General features: G+C 41.1%; 1 protein-coding gene across 2 annotated transcripts; it reads right to left on the bottom strand.

Annotated features, from left to right (window-relative positions):
• Window positions 1-1,665: 1,665 nt before the first annotated feature.
• Window positions 1,666-19,826, bottom strand: csf1rb (colony stimulating factor 1 receptor, b). Of its 2 annotated transcripts, XM_071506133.1 has the most exons (22): window positions 19,717-19,826; window positions 11,987-12,256; window positions 11,440-11,745; window positions 11,219-11,349; window positions 10,979-11,141; window positions 10,188-10,572; window positions 9,924-10,039; window positions 9,658-9,766; window positions 8,189-8,370; window positions 7,962-8,071; window positions 7,425-7,551; window positions 7,129-7,230; window positions 6,925-7,035; window positions 5,731-5,890; window positions 4,908-4,981; window positions 4,740-4,828; window positions 4,218-4,340; window positions 3,772-3,883; window positions 3,439-3,538; window positions 3,244-3,370; window positions 3,049-3,148; window positions 1,666-2,964 (listed from the first exon to the last, which is right to left on the bottom strand). In XM_071506133.1, the coding sequence occupies exons 1-22, from the start codon at window positions 19,772-19,774 to the stop codon at window positions 2,915-2,917; spliced, it is 3,105 nt and encodes a 1,034-aa protein (XP_071362234.1). In that variant the 5' UTR covers window positions 19,775-19,826; the 3' UTR covers window positions 1,666-2,914. The 2 variants fall into 2 exon arrangements, with proteins under 2 accessions (XP_071362234.1, XP_071362235.1); XM_071506134.1 differs by lacking the exon at window positions 3,049-3,148.
• Between the last annotated feature and the right edge of the window lie 261 nt (window positions 19,827-20,087).

Below are 20,087 nucleotides of genomic sequence, written 5' to 3'. Positions count from 1 at the left end.
CTACAGACAGTGGACTACAGACTATAGATAGTGGATTAAAGACAGTGGACTACAGACTACAGACAGTGGACTACAGACTACAGATAGTGGACTACAGACAGTGGACTACAGATAGTGGACTATAGACTACAGATAGTGGACTACAGACAGTGGACTACAGACTACAGATAGTGGACTACAGACTACAGATAGTGGATTACAGACAGCGGACTACAGATAGTGGACAATAGACTACAGACAGTGAACTACAGACTACAGCCGCACCTACACATGCTCCACTTCCACAGATGTTCAATAGGATTTAGATCAGGACTCATAGAAGGCCACTTCAGAATAGTCCAATGTTTTGTTCTTAGCCATTCTTGGGTGTTTTTAGCTGTGTGTTTTAGGTCATTATCCTGTTGGAGGACCCATGACCTGCGACTGAGACCAAGCTTTCTGACACTGGGCAGCACATTTCGCTCCAGAATACCTTGATAGTCTTGAGATTTCATTGTACCCTGAACAGATTCAAGACACCCTGCAGCAAAGCAGCCCCAGAACATAACCGAGCCTCCTCCATGTTTCACAGTAGGTACAGTGTTCTTTTCTTTGTATGTTTCATTTTTGCATCTGTGAACATAGAGCTGATTTGACTTGCCAAAAAGCTAAATTTATGTCTCATCTGTCCAAAGGGCATTCTCCCAGAAGCTTTGTGACTTGTCAATATGGATTTTGGCAAATTCCAGTTTAGCTTTTTTATGACTTCATTTCAACAGTGGTGTCCTCCTCGGTCATCTTCCATTAAGTCCACTTTGGCTCAAACAGCAATGGATGGTGCGATCTGACACTGATGTACCTTGACCTTGGAGTTCACCTCTAATCTCTTTGGAAGTTGTTCTGGGTTGTTCTCAGTTGTTCTTTGGTTACCATTCATATTATCTGTCTCTTCAATTTGTCATCAATTTCCCTCTTGCAGCCACGTCCAGGGAGGTTGGCTACAGTCCCGTGGACCTTAAACTTCTGAATAATACCTGCAACTGTAGTCACAGGGACATCAAGCTGCTTGGAGATGGTCTAATAGCCTTTACCTTTAGCATGCTTGTTAATAATTTTCTTTCTAATCTCCTGAGACAACTCTCCTTAGCTTTCTGTGGTCCATGTTCAGTGTGGTACACACCATGATACCAAACAGCACAGTGACTACTTTTCACCCTTTAAATAGGCAGACTGACTGATTACAAGGACAAACCTTAGTTTAACCTGTCCCTATGGTCAAATTATTTTCAATCTTTTCTAGGGCTACCATCATTTTTGTCCAGGCCAGTTTCATTAGTTTGTTTTTTTTAATGATTCTGTTGAACCACAATTCAAAAGCAATGTCTGATTTTCATGAGTTAATTTTCAGTAAATTTTTATATATTATTCCTTTTGTCAGTTTTAGGTTATTTCAGTGACCATTGTGGGTTTTTCTTTCTTTAACAGAAAGGTACCAACAATTTTGTCCACATGTGTAAACACTCACCTGTTGATCACGATCTAAAGTCCAGAGGCAGTAAACCTGTCAGCTAATCTACTTTAATCTGTCCCCACCCCTCTGCACTCATCTGACAGGTACAACAGAAACCTCACCTGCAGCACAGGTGAGGTGACTGAAGACACAAACAAAGGAATTAGAAATGCATATTAGAAATGTTACTGTGAATGTTTATTATTAAAATCAATATATAAACATGTGATTTTACAGCAGTTTGTAGATTCATGTAGAGCAGATGTCAGAATGTGTTTCAGCAGGTGAGTGTGAAAACAAACTTTAATAAATCTGCTGTTAGTCTGATTTTATTTTGACATGTGACTATAAAACATGAAAATACACTTCTGATCAGTCACACAGGAGAACGTCTGGATCAAAATCAAATCAATAACAATTAAAATGACATAATTAAATGTTGCTGAGATCAAACCCTTTAACAGCCAACTCAGTAAATAAGGTGGATGTGTAGCTGCCAGAGTTCAGACCGGATCCCACCAGATCCAGACTCTGTACCTGAGACTGGATTAATCCGTTAAATCCATTGTCCAGTGTCAGTCTCTGCTGTCACTGCAGAGGTTCAAATATCTGATGAAGGTAAAACCCTGCACACCCAAAAATCCTGGACCACAATTTGGTTTGGTGGTAAGTCAGGAATGAAAACTTTAAAAACACATTTGATTGAATTTGACTGAATTTGATTACATTTGATTGGATTTGATTGGACTAGATTGGTTGTGCTTTTAAAAATCTTTTATAAGCGTTTTTTGTTGCTCGATGTGTTTGTTGTAGTTTGTTGTTGTTGATAAAACCATCAGATCGGCAGCAGGTTAACCTTGCTGCAGAAACAGACCTGGCTTTGAGATGCTGCGTTCACAGACAAATTCAAAAAGCTGGGACACTGACGGCTGCTATTCATCGTGAATGAGACCTGAAAGACTCAACAAACAGCCTGGTGAGTCCAGCAGAAAGTTGTTTTATCTCAAACTGCACCAAAAACTTAAACTTTGTAAACTTTAAACCAAGTGGAGGGAAGCTGATGGCCTCCCAGTTCTCTATGATGAGTTATTAACGACATAAAAACCGGACAAAAATCAGAACGCAGTTGATGTGTGCTGATGAAGGTTTGTCAGAAAACAACTGTCCAGTCAGAGCAGAGGATTAAATTACTCCACCTCACACATGGACACCAGAGCACCACCCAGACATCCGTTCATATCTGTTCAGGCTGGAGGTTTCATCTCAAAGTCAAAGATTATCCACAAAGTTTTCAGCAGTGAGGAGGATGGACTTCGCTTCGTCAGCAATGTGCTATCAACTCGTTCTCAGTTTTCATTTGTTAATAAAGTAAAAATGAGAAACAATAGAACAACACGAGAAACAGATCTTGATTGGACGAGACAGTCAGGAGAGCTGGTAGATGTTCTTCATCTTCTCTTCTTCATCATGGAGCTCTGAGAGGGTCGGGGTAGGGAGTAGAATCAGGTTTACAGGTAAACTGTCTCTTAGCAACAGCTGATGTCATCCTAGGTTAGTACCTCTCTGCTCATCCTGTTCTATTCCTCTCTTCAGTGTTTCTCCTCCTCCTTCCTCCTCCTCTTCTTCTTCTCTGCACTCATCAATGTTTCTGTACATTGGCTAGGGAGAGATAAAGAAAAACTCTGGGTTCTACTCTGGGTTAAAAGCCTGTCAATCAAAGCTGAGGGCACAAAAACCTTCTAATTGGTCCTCACCTGGTGGCTGTGATGTGACGACGTGTCATTGGCAGAGGGGAAGAGCCTGTGGATGAGCTGACCAATCATTTTGAAAGTTGGTCTGTCAGTGGGCTCCAGACTCCAGCAGAGAGTCATCAACTGATACCTGAGAGGACAGGTGAGTGTTAAATTCAACATAATTTTATTAACATTACAATGAATCTGTCGCCTTACATCTCTGCTGGAGCGAAGTCTGGCTGAGACATGTGGTGGCCATCTTTGATCATCTTGTAGAAGTTAGAGTCCACAGCAATGTTTGGATATGGACTCTTACCTTAACAGGTAAACACAGAGACAGTCAGAGGTCAGATGATGTGATTTAACACTGATGTCACAGTTCTGGATGTCGTCTCCATAGTAACATATGGAGACTCTCCACAGAACAAACTCAGAGAATAAAACTGAAAGGACCAGGACCACTGAAGTGCCTAATGTCGTAATCAATGATCACTATTGATCAAGATCAGAGCTGTTATGTGACAGGATGTCTAGTGTTGCCATGATTACCCAGAGAGAAGATCTCCCACAGTAAGACTCCATACGACCAGACGTCGCTCTGTATGGTGTAAACACACTGAAAGATGCTCTCTGGAGCCATCCACTTCACTGGGAGGCGGGCCTGTCACAATAAAACCCACAGGAAGTGTCAAGTGAGTGTTGTTGTGGGTGTGGCCTGATGCTTCACCTGATTCTACCTGGATTGTATCTGTTGCCATGGAAGTTGTTATCAGAGAAACAGAGATGAGTTAACAAAAATGTTATCATTCGTAAAACTTTTCTCCCAAATGTGTCTCAGTAAAATGTAGAATTTCTGCATTAGACTTCAGGCGTCTTATTTTGTCAACAGGAAGAAGAGAGTAATGAACATTTAGGACCCTGCAGAAGTCTGAACAGGTACAGAGTGTTGTTGTTTACTCTAACAGGTAACATTGTGTTGTTGTTGAAACACTGACATTTCCTTTAACTATGTAGCTGTCATCATTGCGAATGTCTCGAGCCAAACCAAAGTCACAGATCTTTGCAACACGACGATCAGTCAGCAGGACGTTTCTTGCTGCCACATCTCTGTGGATACACTGATAAAGAGACAGAAAGGTGACACACCAACAGACGACACACAGGTGAGAAACAGGTGATAGAGAGAGACTGTTACAAAAGTTTAACTGCTGATATAATGGTGCATGTGTATTTTAATGACAACCGGTTTCAATATTAAACCATTGTAGAGGACATTTCTACATTGTGAGGACTTTTCTAAATTGTGGTGACTCTTGTACATTGTGAGTACTTTTCTACATTGTTAGGACTCTTCTACTTTGTAAGGACTCTTGTACATTGTGAGGGCATTCTGGCTGGTCCTTATTACTTCACAGGACAGTTTGAAGGTTTTAAGGATCATTCAGGTTGGGTTTTGTGGTTGCATTATATCAATGAGCATTGTCAAAGTATAGACAAACGTTTGTATGTTTTCTTACATTTCTGGTGGATAAGAAGTCCAGACCATGAGCCACCTGGTAGGAAAACCTCATGAGGTCACTGACAGATAGGCTATCTGTCTGTACACCTGAGAGACAGACAGGGAGTTAGACAGGTCTGACCTCACAGAGACAGAAACTATGTGTCAGGTGTGTTCAGGTTGGTACCCTGGTGTGTTTGTCCTGGACTCAGAACGGGCAGCATCTCCTGATACTCTGAGGAGCATGAGATTCCACTGTCACTGAAACACATATGATAGGATGTCAGAAGTTAGCTGGAGGCCACACAGCTGATGACTCATCTTATGTCAGTGTGACCTCACAGCTCCAGAAACACTGCAATGTCCAAATATTTGCTTTCAAGGTCAAACACAGAGGTTTCAACAGTATAAGATGTTTCACAGGAAGTCACATTTTCGTCTATGTTTCTGTTACTCAATGCTGATGATATAGTCTTTTACACAAACATTTTTCTTGTGAAGAACTTTTTCCTTCTTCAGGTTTTCAGGTAATATGTTTGCACGTCACTGACAAATTAATTCTTTGTCTCAAGAACAGATGTGAAGACGAGTCGAATTGGCCCAGGGTCCTCCCCATGGGATGACTTATATGTTTTATTAAATATGAATGTGATTTATTGTTCAGGATCTGGTACCAACAAGCTCCTCACAGGTATGGACAGGTGCTGTGGTCCTGTGGAGAGCATCGTGGACATGGAGGGTGAGCATGTTGTGTCTGTTCCCCTTGATGCTTTGAACTTCTTTCCACAGGTGTAAATCTAACTGGTCTGTAAGATTTCTTAGTGTTAACTAGTGATTACTTAGTAACATCAGGCGATATCATCAGTACATATTGGTTAACTCTGTGTCACAGATTATGGTTTTATTGAACTGACACTATCATCAAACTTATGAAGCACCTGTGTTTACAGATTTTCTATCATAACTATTTGAAATGTGGATCAGCCAGTTGAAACAAAAATAATTCGGACCTCCTGAGTCTGGTGTTCTGGGTGGCCATGTTCTTATAGAAAGCCTCCTCCTCGACTTCATCCAAACTCAAAATGGACGTCATGAAGTCCTGAGCATGAGCCCGCAGGAAGTTGAGCAGGTCGCCATGGCTACAGTACTCAGTGATCATCAGCATGGGGCCTGGTGGGGTGGTGGTGATGAGAGGTTAAAGGGTTAGAGAGCTGATGTGATTTTGTCTGGTCACTGTCCAACAATAAAATACAAAAAGGAAAACATTAAAATAATCAAGAATTGCAAAATATTGAAGTATAGCGTCTTCATGACGCTTCAGGAGCAGGACTCCCTTTTAACAGGAAGAAACCTCCAACAGAACCAGGCTCAGGGTGGGAGGGGGTTTGCCTCGACCGATTGGGTTTAGGAGGAGAAAAAGGGGGGGTGGGGGGAGGAGAGAGGAGAAAAGAGAGAGAGAGAGACCAGGAACAGCTGTGTAGGTAATGGTGTTATCAATAATAATGACAGATAACAGTGGGTAATAGTAATGATGAGTAGTGGTGGATCTGGATCCTGCTGCTCCAGAGGCAGAGAGACCTGCAGAATGAGGACAGAGAGAGGGGGAGAGAGAGAGAGAGCCCAATGCATCATGGGAATCCCCCAGCAGTCTAGCTCTATAGCAGCATAACTAAGGGATGGGTCAGGACATACCCGAGCCAACACTAACTATAAGCCTTACTAAACAGGACAGTTTGAAGCCTGATCTTAAAGGTAGAGAGGGGGTCTGCCTCCTGAACCCACACTGGGAGCTGGTTCCACAGGAGAGGAGCCTGATAGCTGAAGGCTCTGCCCCCCATTCTACTCTTACAAACTCTGGGAACCACAAGTTGACCTGTATTTAGAGAACGAAGTGTCCTATTGGGAAAATAGGGAACTATAAGCTCTCCAAGGTACGATGGTGCCTGACCATTAATGTCTCTGTAGGTGAGGAGGAGGATTTTAAATTCTATCCTGGATTTTACTGGACCATAGAGCCATCAGAAGATTCAGTTTGAACAACTTGTTTGACATTTTTACCTTTAGTCTTCAAGGTACATGTTTATCCACACAGTGTGAACAGTGTGCAGACGAACAGTGTGTTGGTCCGTCTCACTTTCTCTGAACATCTCTGCTTTTATGACATGGCTGTAGTTTTACACTGAAATGATTAAAACCATCATCACCTCCTTGAGTGCAGGCTCCCAGCAGGTTGACGATGTTGTCATGGTAACCAAGATGGCTGAGGATCTTCAGCTCTGACATCAGAGCTTCACGTTCCTCCAAGTGCGCACTGGCTGTTCATTAACACATCAGATCATCTCAGTACAACAGTAATTAGTTCCACATGTAATAACAATGATGAGGCTGATGAAGGTTTGTGGACTGACGTTTGAGCATCTTGACGGCGACTCGGGTGACGTTGTCAGTTCCCAGACCGTAAGCCGTTGCCTCGACAACCTTCCCAAATGCCCCAGAACCCAAAACAGCACCTGATACCAGAGAGGTCAAAGGTCAAGGGCAAAACAGAATACAGACTGAACACACCTGAACAACAGATGGTAAATCTGGTGACATCAGCTCTCAATGATCCACACTGACTATTAATTTGAAACACCTCTCTGCTCTGGTGTTGGACTGAACATCTTTGTCATATAATCTGGTTTTGAATTAGACAGTTTTGTACCGAGGCGGAGTTTGTCTCGTGGAAACTCCCACTTGTGGTTGTACGGCAGCTGGGAAGGGTCAACAAAGATGTAGTTGTTACCATCTGTGCTCTCGATGATTTTCCAGCGAATTTCATATTTGGGTTTCTGGTAGAAGAAGAAGAGTTGAAACGTTATGGAGTTGAAAACTTCAGCTGATCCAGTTTCATCAGAAATAAGATGGTGATCAACTCCCTGCAATATTCACAGTGGGGTTTAACCAGAGTCCATGTTCCAGACTCTGCAGCTGTCTGATCTATATTGTACCAAGACAATGAGAAAGAACCAAGTAAGTCTGCATCTGTGTCTTATTTAACATGAGGATGTGTGAGCATAACTGCTCAGAGGACAGTGAGACTGGTTTACTTTCACATCGTCTTGGATGAACTGGACCCTCAGTAAGAAAACAGAGAAAGAACCAACTGAGGAGAACAAGTTCTTCATCACTCACATCCTGATTTTATGTTTTCATCTCTTCCTGTGAACACTTGGGTCCACAGGATGATGAGCACATGTACCTGTCTCCATTGGTAAATGATGACCAATAGCAGCAGGAGGAGGACAGCAGCAGTGCTCAGAACTCCAATCAGAGCTGGAGTGAAGAATGTTTGAGGTTCTCCTGCAGAACCTAAACAAACAGCAACAGTGTATTCAGTAAGATGTATTCAGCAAAGTTTAACTGTGTAGAACCTTAAACCACAAAGGGCTTTACACCAATTTAAAGAATAACCCAACATGTTCGTACTCTGAGTCATCCGAGGAATAAAGACTTCACGTGACTCTCCCATCACATTTTTGGCAACACACTCGACTGTGACATCCCCAGCTGACAGATGGAGGTGTTGCTCCACCTCTTCTTCTTGCTCCTCTTCCTCCTGTGAGGTCACATCAGTTGGAGACACCAGATAGGTGAAGACATCTCCACACCTGCAGAGGAGGTGACAGTGTTTTATCTGTTGTGTTCACTCATGTTGTGTCGGTGGCATTTTCCGCTGAATGATTCTTCATAGTTAAGTCAATAAAGTTAATTTGATTTATAGAGAGATGAATTCTTTTATCTTAGTTTTGAAAATTACAAATTAATCCAATGATTAGATTTACTCCAGACACACGAGAACATGATTCAGTAAGTCTCCAAAGCAGCTCAGAGATTTGAAACATCTTTGAAACAATATTCATCACAGAAATTTGTTGATGTTTGTGATGGCCACATTTGCAGCCACACATTAAAAGTGGGTAACCCCATGCACTGACATCTCTTTAGTTATTTTAGGTTTTCTTTACACTTTACACCCATATTGCACATACATGTAAACACATAAAGAAGGACACATAGTTCTTTATTTCATATTTTATTATTTAGTTTAATTGGCAGTACATGTTTAGTTAGTTTTCTCTACATTTAACATTTGTGTTTATTTATATAAGTTCCCTTAAGATGTGTTAATTCTTTCTGTTTTGTTGGTGCTCGGGGTTTCCTTACCTCTGCTGCCTGGGTCAGCTGGCTGGGGTCAAGCAAAGGACACTCTTAAGGAAGCTGGAGACTTTTATAGGGGATGTGTTAATTAGGACTGAACTAAGTATCTGTCAGTATGGGGGGGATTGGAGTTCTTATGTTTGATTATTTACTTATTTAGATCTTAGTTGGATAGTATATTTTTGTTGTGCAGGGTTATTAGATATTGTTTTAAGCTTGGGACCAACTGTCCTGTTTGTTTATTTGTTAGTTAAATTGTTAGTTTTAATGTTATCCCCCTGTGTGCCTTAGCTGGTCTGATCAGCCAGTATATATGTTCCCTTGTGTTCTTTGTCTGTGGGTCAGTTGAGTTAGGTTGAGCTCTAGGTTATTTTGCTTCAGTTAGTTTTGTTACTTTGACCTCTTTTATCGGCCCAGACTGGTTTGGTTTGTTTTTTGTAATTTGAAGTTTGTTAATTTGGAATAAATAAACTTTTTTTGATAAAATACCTGTGACTCCTCATCGCCTTACGACTCAGTCCCTCACAATGTTGTTTATTGTGATTGTTTTGTGCACACAAAACACCAGCACAAAAAGACAGCTTGCATGTCTCACAAATTTACAAACACAATGTAACAACATCTATAACACAACTAGTGTACCAAAATTGTTTGATTTTCCTCTAGCGCCACCTTCAGGACAAACGTCATACTTTCAGGTTCAGACTCTAAAAACTGTCAATCTGTGTGGTACCTACGTGTCCTGGATGCCGGGGCAGTTGTACCAGAGGATTGTGGGTAGTGGATATCCAGAGCTGCTGCAGGTCAGAGTGTCATTTTGCAGACTAACCACAGCTATTGGAGGACCTGAGAAAAGACAGTTTATTTTATATATTTATTGGCTACAGAGTATAAACAGAGCAAGAAACAACAAGATCTGCAGTTGGTAAAACATTTATAGGTCATGTGCTCAGAAGACAAAAGGAAAACTGCTGCAGTGAGGAAGAGGAGGAGTAAAAGTTACGGTAGATTCTGAGGTCGATGCTGTGCAGGCCGCTGAAGAACGAGTTTGAGAAATGAAACAAGTATTGACCTCGATCCTCCTGACGGACCCGCCGCAGCAGCAGGCTCGCCTCTGACCTGAAACATGAAGAAAACTACCTTAACAACCCTTTAAGTCTCTGTCAGGTCTCTGTCCAACCTGCAGTAGAAATCTGATAATGTTGGCCTGTAGTAGCAGTTAGCACTGACTGTTAGTGTGTTAGTCTGTAGTTGTTAGCATGCTAACCTGTAACCATTAGCAGTGTAGCTCTCCTGGTACATGGTGTTGTTGTGGCTTTTTATGTGTGTTGGTGTTGTCCAGTTGTGGTTCCTGATTGGAGGATACGCCTCCATCACAAATGTTAGCTTCACATCTTGGTCTTCATACACCTCCACTCTTCTACTGCCACTAATACTGGTATTGCTGGCACCATTCGCATATGTTCCTTTGGGGCCAACAAGCATTTCCCCATTCACTTCCAGTGAGCCACTGCTGATGTCAGTGCCTGGCTCTTGTTGCAGCTCCACTGGCATGTTGTTAACATTAGCAAACAGGTCCTTGACATCTTTGGTTCTGGTGTTAGCATTAGCATGCTGCATGGGTTGCAGGTAGATCCTTAGGTAGGGACGATCTAAAGAAGAAGAGGAGAGAGTAAATATAACTCAACATTGAGTCTGTCTTACTCTTAAAAGTTTACATTTTATTTCCATAAATTACTGACTTAATTCCGCATGTTTTATCTTGTCCACACAAGTTACTATTTGTGTGTTTTACTATCTTATTTTGTACAATTATATTGTCTTGTTGCCCTGTGTCAATATCTTTTTGCCACGTGTTATTATCTTGTTCCCATATGTTATTGTTTTGTTTCCATGTGTTATTATCTTGTTCCTATGTGTCTTATCCTAATGATAACAATGTTTTGTAAAGCGTTTATCTTGCTCCCTATAAGAATATGACTTATATTCTTGTTCCACACAGGTTGTTATCTTGTTCTGTGTCGGTATAATAATTGTCTTTCAACCAAATTTTCTTACCCAGAACTCTGAGCCATGTGGTTCCCGTGGCGACTCCAGCTTCGCTGATGGCAGTACAGGTGTATGGTCCACTGTGTTTCAGACTGACAGCAGAGACAGTCAGAGTGCCATTGATGTACAGGCGGTGGTTACTATAGTGTCTGCTGCTGGACACATTCAGTGTCTGAAACAAACCAAACAACCAATGAACATCAAATCAGTTTGTCTGGGGCACAGACGCACAGGTCACTTCCTTCTCACCTGTATGTTTGGGTGTGTCCAGGTGAGGTAGTAGAGGTGGGAGGGGTTACTAGTCAGACAGGTGACCTCAAATTTTTCTCCTTCCAGACAGACAAATTCATCCTGACTGACAGACAGGGAGGGAGAATGGTCTGCAATCAGACAGGTAGACAGACGAAAGTCAGGTGGAGAGACCAACAGAACAATTACAGTTAAAAGGTAGACAAGCAGACAGGTCTTACTGGGGACCACAAACAGGTCTACAGGTTTGGATCTGAACTGTGTTCCGTCCTTCCAGCCTGAACAGACATAGCGTCCATTGAATGACATCTGCAGGTCTTGGATTAGTGCTCCTCTGCGGGGGTCAAAGGTTACATTCATGCCATGGGGCAGGCCGTGCCCCCTGTCCCCAGCCCTGCCCTCTGATTGGAGGGTGAGGTTTTTCACAGATGGGTCAGTCAGCAGACACTTGAAGAGGAAGTCCTGGCCTTCTTTGACACCAGGGACACTACGAGGAGTGACGAACACACTGGCAGGGTTGGTGGGGTCTGAGAAATGTATTACAGGAAACTGGAGGTCATTTTTAGGTCACAATGAAGCATAAAAAAAACACCACTGTTAACAGGGGAGTTGTTATCATCTACCTAAAGGTGTTTTTCCACTAGGAACAGGAACCAAGCAGAGATTAGAGGGACTACAAATGTTGGGAAACGCAAACTCCTGACATAGTTTTCTGTTTGGATTCAGCCATCTGACTGTGGCAGGGGGTGTGGCCTTAGATGATCTTACCTTTGATGTACAGGTGGATCCAGGTGTCCAGGTGTTCCAGGCCCTGGGTGGTGTACCCACAGCGGTATGTCCCAGTATGTCGAGGAACTGAACTGTTTACCACCACTGGGTCAGGCAGGTTTCCCAGTAGACGAAATGCAGTGCTCGACCAATGTATTGAACCGTTACCATGGCAACTGAGGGTGAAGGTGGAGCCAGCAGTCAGAACCTCCTCGGTTTGATTTGGCAGGAAGATGGAGTTCATTTGGATTGATGGAGCAGCAGGAGAATCTGACACAAAGGAATGGTAAATATAATATATGTACAACAACAACACTGAAACACAACAGGAACATTAACAATAGCAGCACCTGAACACACTAACCTGTGAGGAAGGGTTAGGGTTAGGGTTAGTAGAGAACAAAAACAACCAAGTTCACTGTAAAACACAGAAACACTACCACTGGATGGATGATAGAGCATGTCTTTATTTAGGGCCCATTCAAAGTTAAAAATCATTGACATCACATTTAGTTTGAACAAAAGGATCAAAATCAACCTAAGTTTGTCCAATGAATTGCTGTGATGTAAGCAACTGATGAAGTGAAAAGTGTTGTGATCTAAGATACCTCGCAGAAACTATGTCCTACTTCATCTTAGAAAAACAAATGATAAGCCAAAATGAATCTTGTATGTTCAAATCTATCAGCATATTGATACAGAAAATCATTCTCATTGATTAACTGACAACAGGTTTGCTCATGGTTAAAAGGTTAATAATGAATCAATAACAATCTCATTGGTTAATTGGTATAAACCATCAAAATCACTGGCTATTTGAATAAGTACAGATTAACTTTATTGGCTGGTTTAGAACACATTTCACTGTCATTACAAACAGATGATTTCATCGGCTGCCAGTAGAGGACCAGAGGATCTCACTGGTTGGCAGCAGCAGGTTTCTTGGGGATATCCTGCAGGTGGGTGGCGATTCGAGATGTCTGCAGCAGTAAAGCCTGATGGTTTTCAACCAGCAGACTCTGGTGACGAGCCACATTCTGCAGATCCTGGATCTGCTGGGAACCCTAAGGGCACAGCAACACACCCAGGTTAGTTTAGTCAAAGTGGGTCTGACTAGTGATGAACATCTATCCGATTTAAACTAAACCTCTGATAAACCAAACTCAATGAAACCTCAGGTTAACTAAACTAAACCTCAGATAGACATAAGCTGAATTAAACTAAACTAAACTAAACTAAACTAAACTAAACTAAACTAAACTAAACTAAACTAAATCTCAGATAAACTAAACTAAACTAAACCTCACATAAACTAAACTTAACAAAACTACAACTCAGATAGACTTAACTAAACTAAGCTGAATTAAATGTCTCAACTAAATTTCAGATAAACTAAACTAAACTAAACTTGGCTCACCTGAGTTCCCAACATGCCGAGCAGTTGGACCACCTTGACCTGATCTCTTGCGACCTCCTGTTGGGTCAGGACCAGCTGTGTCAGCAGATCCAGGACCTTCTTTCTCCACAGTGCCTCTGGATGCTGATGTTCATCATCTGATTGGGCAGTGCCCATCATGATGTCGGCAGGTGGGTTGTCATGGTGATCACCTGCAGTGAAGACGACTGAAGTCAAAACTTCAGGTTTTACACTACACGCACAGGATTTATTTTCCTGGGGTTTTCAAACTAAAGGTCCTGTTATATTACGAATTAGTGACGGGGATGTTAAGATGATTTTGGTTTGACAGGTGTCTCAGCCAGTGACTGAGGTCACATGACACCACAGCCATGTTTTTAGTCATGTTAGCGACATCGCTCTATGCATGGTAACATTGTTCAGTCTGTCCACCATTTTGGTTCACATGGAAATATCTCAACAGCCATTGGGTGGATACAACAGGAAACTCCAGAGCATGAAAACGTTTACAGATGGAAACAGTTTGATATTTCTCCACAGAGGAAACAGAACAGAACAGAACTGAACAGAACAGACAGAACAGAGCAGAACAGAACAGAATAGAACAGAACAGAACAGAACAGAACAGAACAGAACAGACAGAATAGAACAGAACAGAACAGAACAGAATAGAACAGACAGAACAGAACAGAATAGAACAGAACAGAACAGAACAGAACAGAGTAGTAGAACAGAACAGAACAGAACAGAACAGACAGAATAGAACAGAATAGAACAGAATAGAACAAACAGAATAGAACAGACAGAACAGAACAGAACAGAACAGAATAGAATAGAACAAAACCAAACCAAACCAAACACACTGAATAGAACAGACAGAATAGAACAGACAGAACAGCGAGCCTTTACTGAAAGTTTATTGAGTTAAAAGTGTTCCTGAAGCTTACTTGAAAAAGTTGTGGGAACAAACCTGAGGTGGAACAGTCAGAGAACCTCAGAGAGAATTTCCCTCAATAGACTGAACATCTTAATAAAACCACTTCATACTTGACTCAGGCTGTTGAAGCTAAGGACTGTGGATAAATGTAGTAATGTAATGTTCTGAAGAGATCAGTCACGGATCAATCACAGATCAATCACAGATTAATCACAGTCGGTGAACAAGAGATATCATACTAAAACAGCTCTTAAACAGTTATTCTATAATCAGCAGGCGTTCAGGTTTCTAATAACTGACAGAGTGGAGTCAGGCTGATCAATCACTGATCAATCACAGATCAACAAATATTATAAATAGAAGAAGAAAGATTTGTTGTGAAGCTTCATGTGACAGTTGAAGATTCACGTCATCGAGTTTCACAATCTGAATGTTTCTGAGAAAAAACAAGAAGTGAAACTGTGTGTGTGTGTGTGTGTGTGTGTGTGTGTATAAATAAGACTCTCCTGATATGTTGTAACTGTGGGATAATCCATTGGTTTCACTGGTTACTGGTTGAACTGGTCGTCTGAACATCTCTGATGATCTGATATGAATCACATTTCCTCCTCCTTCAGGAAACAGCTGTACGCTGATGCTGCAGCCCGAGACTGACTGAAGTGTCTCTTTTACAGGTCACCAAACTAAATGCAGCTGTAAATGAAAACACTGATAAACTCCCTCAGTCCTTTAATCAGAGCAGGTAGAGACGTGGACACTGGATGTCTTGTCTGATTCCTGCTGCCTGACACTTACTTACTGAACAAACTCACTGCTGCAGTCTGGTTAAGTTATCTCTCTCCAGTTTACTTTTTATTACTTCCACTGTTGTGATATAACAACAATTATACCACAACAGTGGGGGGGTCCTCTCATAATCAGGGTTATATTATATTCAGGCCTATATGGTAAATGTTTCACAGGTTCTGTGTAAAGTTAATTGACGTATTAGTAGTCGTGTTGTAGTGCCACCACTCAGCCAGATAGATAGACAATAGAAAGACAAACACAAGTGTGTGTGTGTGTCTGTGTGTGTGTGTGTGTGTGCGTGTGTGTGTGTGTGTGTACTTGTACTTGCTACATAGTAAGGACCAAAAAAAGTATTTTACTAACAGAGTGAGGACATTTTGAGAAAGTGAAGACATTTTGGCCGGTCCTCACTTTTTGTGACACCTTCAAATCACATTTTGAGGGTTAAGACTTGGTTTTAGAGTTATGGTTAGAATTAGGTTAAGGTCAAGGTTAGGATTAGGCACTCAGTTGTGATGGTTAAGGTTAGGGTAAGGAGCTAGGGAATGCATTATGTCAATGAGTGTCCTCACAAAGATGGAAGTACAAGTATGTGTGTGTGTGTGTGTGTGTGTGTGTGTGTGTGTGTATACACCTCAGATTAGAAAGTAAAAAAGGCCAAAATAAGAAACAGAAGTAAAACCTCTGCCAGTAAAATAAGAGTTTTATAGTGAAGTACTGATCCCCCCTGAGGCATGCTGGGAAACACTGAGGCATCAGCCTTTAAACCACGTCATAAGTTCATAAGAACCAGGATGGAGACTTTAAGGTTCAGAATATGTGTCAGGCTTTGTGTTTGTACCCTTTACTGTGTGTGTGTGTTTGTGTGTGTCTGGTTGTCTTTGTGTTGATCTGATTGTTGTCATGTTGATTAAAGGAAATTTATGATACACGGGAATTATGAACCAGAAGTGTTAAGAATAGAACCTTAAGATTCAACAATAAACAGCTCCAAGAAGAGATACATGTCCAGAACCAAACACCAGTACGATCGAGGGAGGAGCTCAGACTGAACTGATCATTGTTACATATGAACAAATACAACAGTGATGTATCTGGATGCAATATGTGAAATGTTAAATGTGTCTTAAATGAGGAAATCTATGTTTTGGAAGATTTAACCGTTGACTGGATTTTAAAGAGTTGTTCACTCAATCTCAGGTTTTCACAAACCAACAACATGTTGCAGAGCTGATGGTTAATTAAGAGGAAAACTAATGATCCAAATAACACTGAAGAGGATGATGATAAATGCTGATGTAGGAAATATCAACAGGTGAACAGTTTTATGTGAGGATGATTCTGATGTGTTTACTAATCTGTAAATGAAGGAACTGATGAAAATCAAACTAAGACACAGAGTTGAGGCAAAAGAAATCAAACACAGGAGGGAGACACCAGGCTGCCTGGTCATCTCACAACAAGAAGGTTCTGGGTTTGAATCCCGGTGTTCGTGTCCCGTGTGTTCTAGGTTTGCATGTTCTCCCCATGTCTGCGTGACATGCACATTAGACTCTAAATTACCGGTCGGTGTGAATGTGAGTGAGAATGGTTGTTTGTCTCTATGAGTCAGCCCTGTGATAGACTGGGGACCTGTCCAGGGTGTACCCCGCCCTCACCCTCCCCCAGTGTCGGCTGGGATTGGCCACAGCCCCCCTGCGACCCAGTTCAGATAAGCAGTATAGACAATGGATGGATGGCATTAGATAAATATGGAGCATATGTAGCGAATTGATGTGAAGAAAAACAGTTTGGAAGCAGATGGAAATATTCTGTCAGTGATTTAAGTTTAGTTGAATTCAGGTTTTCTGACAGGTCATAAACAGAATAATAATAAATAAATAAAGTTAAATTTGAAAAAGTTTGTTTGGTAAAAATGTGAAATCATTATGAGATAGTACTGAATGACCCTCAGGTGTCGATAACCTGGATGTGAAGTTATTGAACTGATGCTAGTTTTAATTTATCATAAATTTAAGTTTAGAGACATGTGTTTGTCCTGTAGAACAGAAAATACCCAGGTTCCCTCTCAGGTCTGAATCTGCCTTAAGTCAAACGGTGGAGAGAACAGTGTTTGTTTAAGAATGACTTAAATACAGTTTCAACATTTATATAAACTCTAATGAACTCAGACGACTGGATGAAAGAAACTGAGAATAAAGAGTTTCTGGTGCAGTGTCGTTGGATTTCAGTGCAGCTGATACTTGATCATAATTATTATTGATTAGTGTTATGTCTCTGAAGCAGCTGCTGCTGGATATAAAGTTATCTCACCAACAGGAAACATGCTGTACATTTTAATGGTGTTATTCTGAGGGAAGAGCAGAGGGTGTCTGGAAGTTGTTTCGGACTGAGCTTCATTTCCATTTTTACAAATGATTACCCTCCAATTTTGAATCATGCACACACATCTGGAGAACTGAGTGTGGTTTTAAATGAGGAGTTAAAGTGAATAAAACAACCTATAACTGTAAATAGAATATTCAGAATATGCAGTAACAAAAGCAAAGTGATTGGGATCATTGTTGATCAGCTGTATTGATCAGAAGGTGGTGAAAATGGGCAGAGACGTGGCTGCTATAAGGCAATCCATACCTAACTACTGAATTAAACAGACAGTGTGAACATTAGTGTTATCACAGCTACACTGTTGTTCAGCTCCACAGACACGATGATTACACTGCCTCCAGGTACAACTACAGGTTAATAGAGAACAGGTAAATATAAAGGTGTCAGGTTGTGAGTCTGTGTTGGATGTTGTGTATCATACGGTTGCGTTGTATTGCGAATCTCAGTGTCAGTATGAATGATATGGATGAGTACTGAGGTTTGGTCAATAGATTTATGGGACTCAAGGTCAACACAGTGGCTAATGGGAAGCTAGCTAACTAAATCAATACAGGAAATACTTTTAATGTGATACTCGAACTACAGGAAGTACTTATACTGTGATAATGTCACTACAAGAAGTAATAATAATAATAATAATAGTAATAATGGCAAACAGTTTTTGTTACTAGTTTTAATTTTTTTATTATTTTTAATTATTGTTTTAAATTATTAGTTTTAATTTGTAGGATCAGTGACATCAGTCTGTTTCATGTTAACCTGGTCTGTTTCTGTTCAGGGTTGAAAACCTTGTATCTCCACAGTTTCAGTTCAGGACTGATTTTCTATCTTTATTGATTATTTCTGATAATCAGTGTGTGAAGAAGGTAACACAATATTAGTATTGATTTTTAAAATGATCACACATGAAGCATCAATCGTTTGATAAATGAGTCCATCTCAGTGTCATCTTAGTGTCAAACTAACCACTGAGGATCTTATTGATTAATCTGATTATTGATCATCAGATTTGTTCACAGACATACAAGGTTTTTACACCAACCAATCAGAGTTTTGTTTTGAAGAAAATCCTGCAGTTAGGAGGTTTCTGTGTCGGGGGGGGGGGCGATGTGATGAAACCTCAGAGAGTCAGGAAACACATTTTTTACCACAGACCACACGCACACACGCACACACTGGGATAATGTGTGTGTAGAGGGTCTTTTCTCCCACTTCCTCATCTTACTTCTTCTTTGTAGACGACTCTGTGGGAGTGGTGGAGATGGTGGTGAACTGGTCTGTGATGGGAAGGTGTCACAGACCAGTTCATCATGTGAAGCTACGTCTTTAAGTGTCTTTCTTCTTGTTCATCATCATCATCATCAACATCATCATCATCACTTGTAAAGTTGCAGTGTTATAGTTTGATCTGTTTTTACCTCATCTTTAACTAATTCTCTGAAGTCTGAGCTGAGTGAGGGTTTTATAAGCTTCCAGCCCCTGGTTGGTCCTGATGGTGGTGCTGCTGCAGCCTTGCACTTTAAAAAGTACATCTGAAAATCAGCTGCTGCAGCTTTCACAACACAAACTGCTTTAATAGTAAAAATGTGAAGACACCACTGATGTTAATGATCGTAATAATCTGGAATGAAGCTCATTAACAGAAGTAAAAGTATCAGTACCACAGTCTGTAAACCTTTCCACATAATGTACTTATCTTAAGTAAAAAGTACTACAATGTTATTATATATTATTATAACTGATATTATTGGTTATTGATCCTGAGTCATTGATGCTTCAGTAGCATTTGTAGCTGCTCCAGTGGAACCTGCTGTAACTACGTCAGACACATGTCAGTGCAGGTTTGTACAAGTACACAGCAGGTACACCGCAGGTACACAACAGGTACACAGCAGATGCACTACTACTACACAGCACTGAAGTACCTCATGTAAATGTGCTTAGTTATTCCGGTTGTACTCACATGGCTCACTCTACTAGTGTCCAGTGAGATCCACGTATCTCCACACTCTCAGAGCAGCGGAAACTCATAAAAACCCATAGATAGATAGATAGATAGATAGATGATCATTTACTTGTTTACTGCTCTGCATTAATAAACAGTAAATTAATGTTTAATAAAACTATAAAAATACAGTAAACACAGAGTAAACAAAGAGTAAACAAAGAGTAAACAAAGAGTGTGAGTTGTTTTCTGACCTTCAGCCGAGCAGCAGCAGCTCAGGGCAATCGACAGCAGCAGAGAATGGACCAACATCTTTCTCTCTGTGTTGTTTGGTTGAAGTCAAACTGAATGTGACTGAAGAGACGAACTTCCTCTCCAACCCCAACACCCTGACACCACCCTCACCAGCCCCTCCCTCCCTGAGCCCGTTCTCTCAGGGACAGTGATTGAGGCGTCCTGCAGGTCTCTGACTCTGATCATGTCCCCCATGTATCAGAATACATGTAGATGTACATGTACTCTGATACATGTACATCTACATGTAATACACATTTAAAAAATGGTGGACGTTTCACTGCTTCACATTTACCTGACAGGTGTAGCTTTATAAACATAAACAGCAGCA

Source organism: Trachinotus anak, unplaced genomic scaffold (assembly GCF_046630095.1).
Source record: "Trachinotus anak isolate AG129_WGS33_773 ecotype Australia unplaced genomic scaffold, CSIRO_AGI_Tana_v1 ptg000020l, whole genome shotgun sequence".
NCBI classification, from domain to species: Eukaryota; Metazoa; Chordata; class Actinopteri; order Carangiformes; family Carangidae; genus Trachinotus; species Trachinotus anak.
This window is presented reverse-complemented; position numbering and strand designations above follow the sequence as displayed.

What these genes read in the sequence shown, in the direction of transcription:
- csf1rb (XM_071506133.1), bottom strand. Translation starts at nt 19,774, where the DNA reads ATGTTGGTCCATTCTCTGCTGCTGTCGATTGCCCTGAGCTGCTGCTGC. An exon ending in CTGCTGCTGCTCGGCTGAAG is followed by an intron (nt 12,257 to 19,716) that starts GTCAGAAAACAA and finishes CCTTTGTGTCAG; the next exon opens with ATTCTCCTGCTGCTCCATCA. An exon ending in TACACTGCTAATGGTTACAG is followed by an intron (nt 10,040 to 10,187) that starts GTTAGCATGCTA and finishes TTCATGTTTCAG; the next exon opens with GTCAGAGGCGAGCCTGCTGC.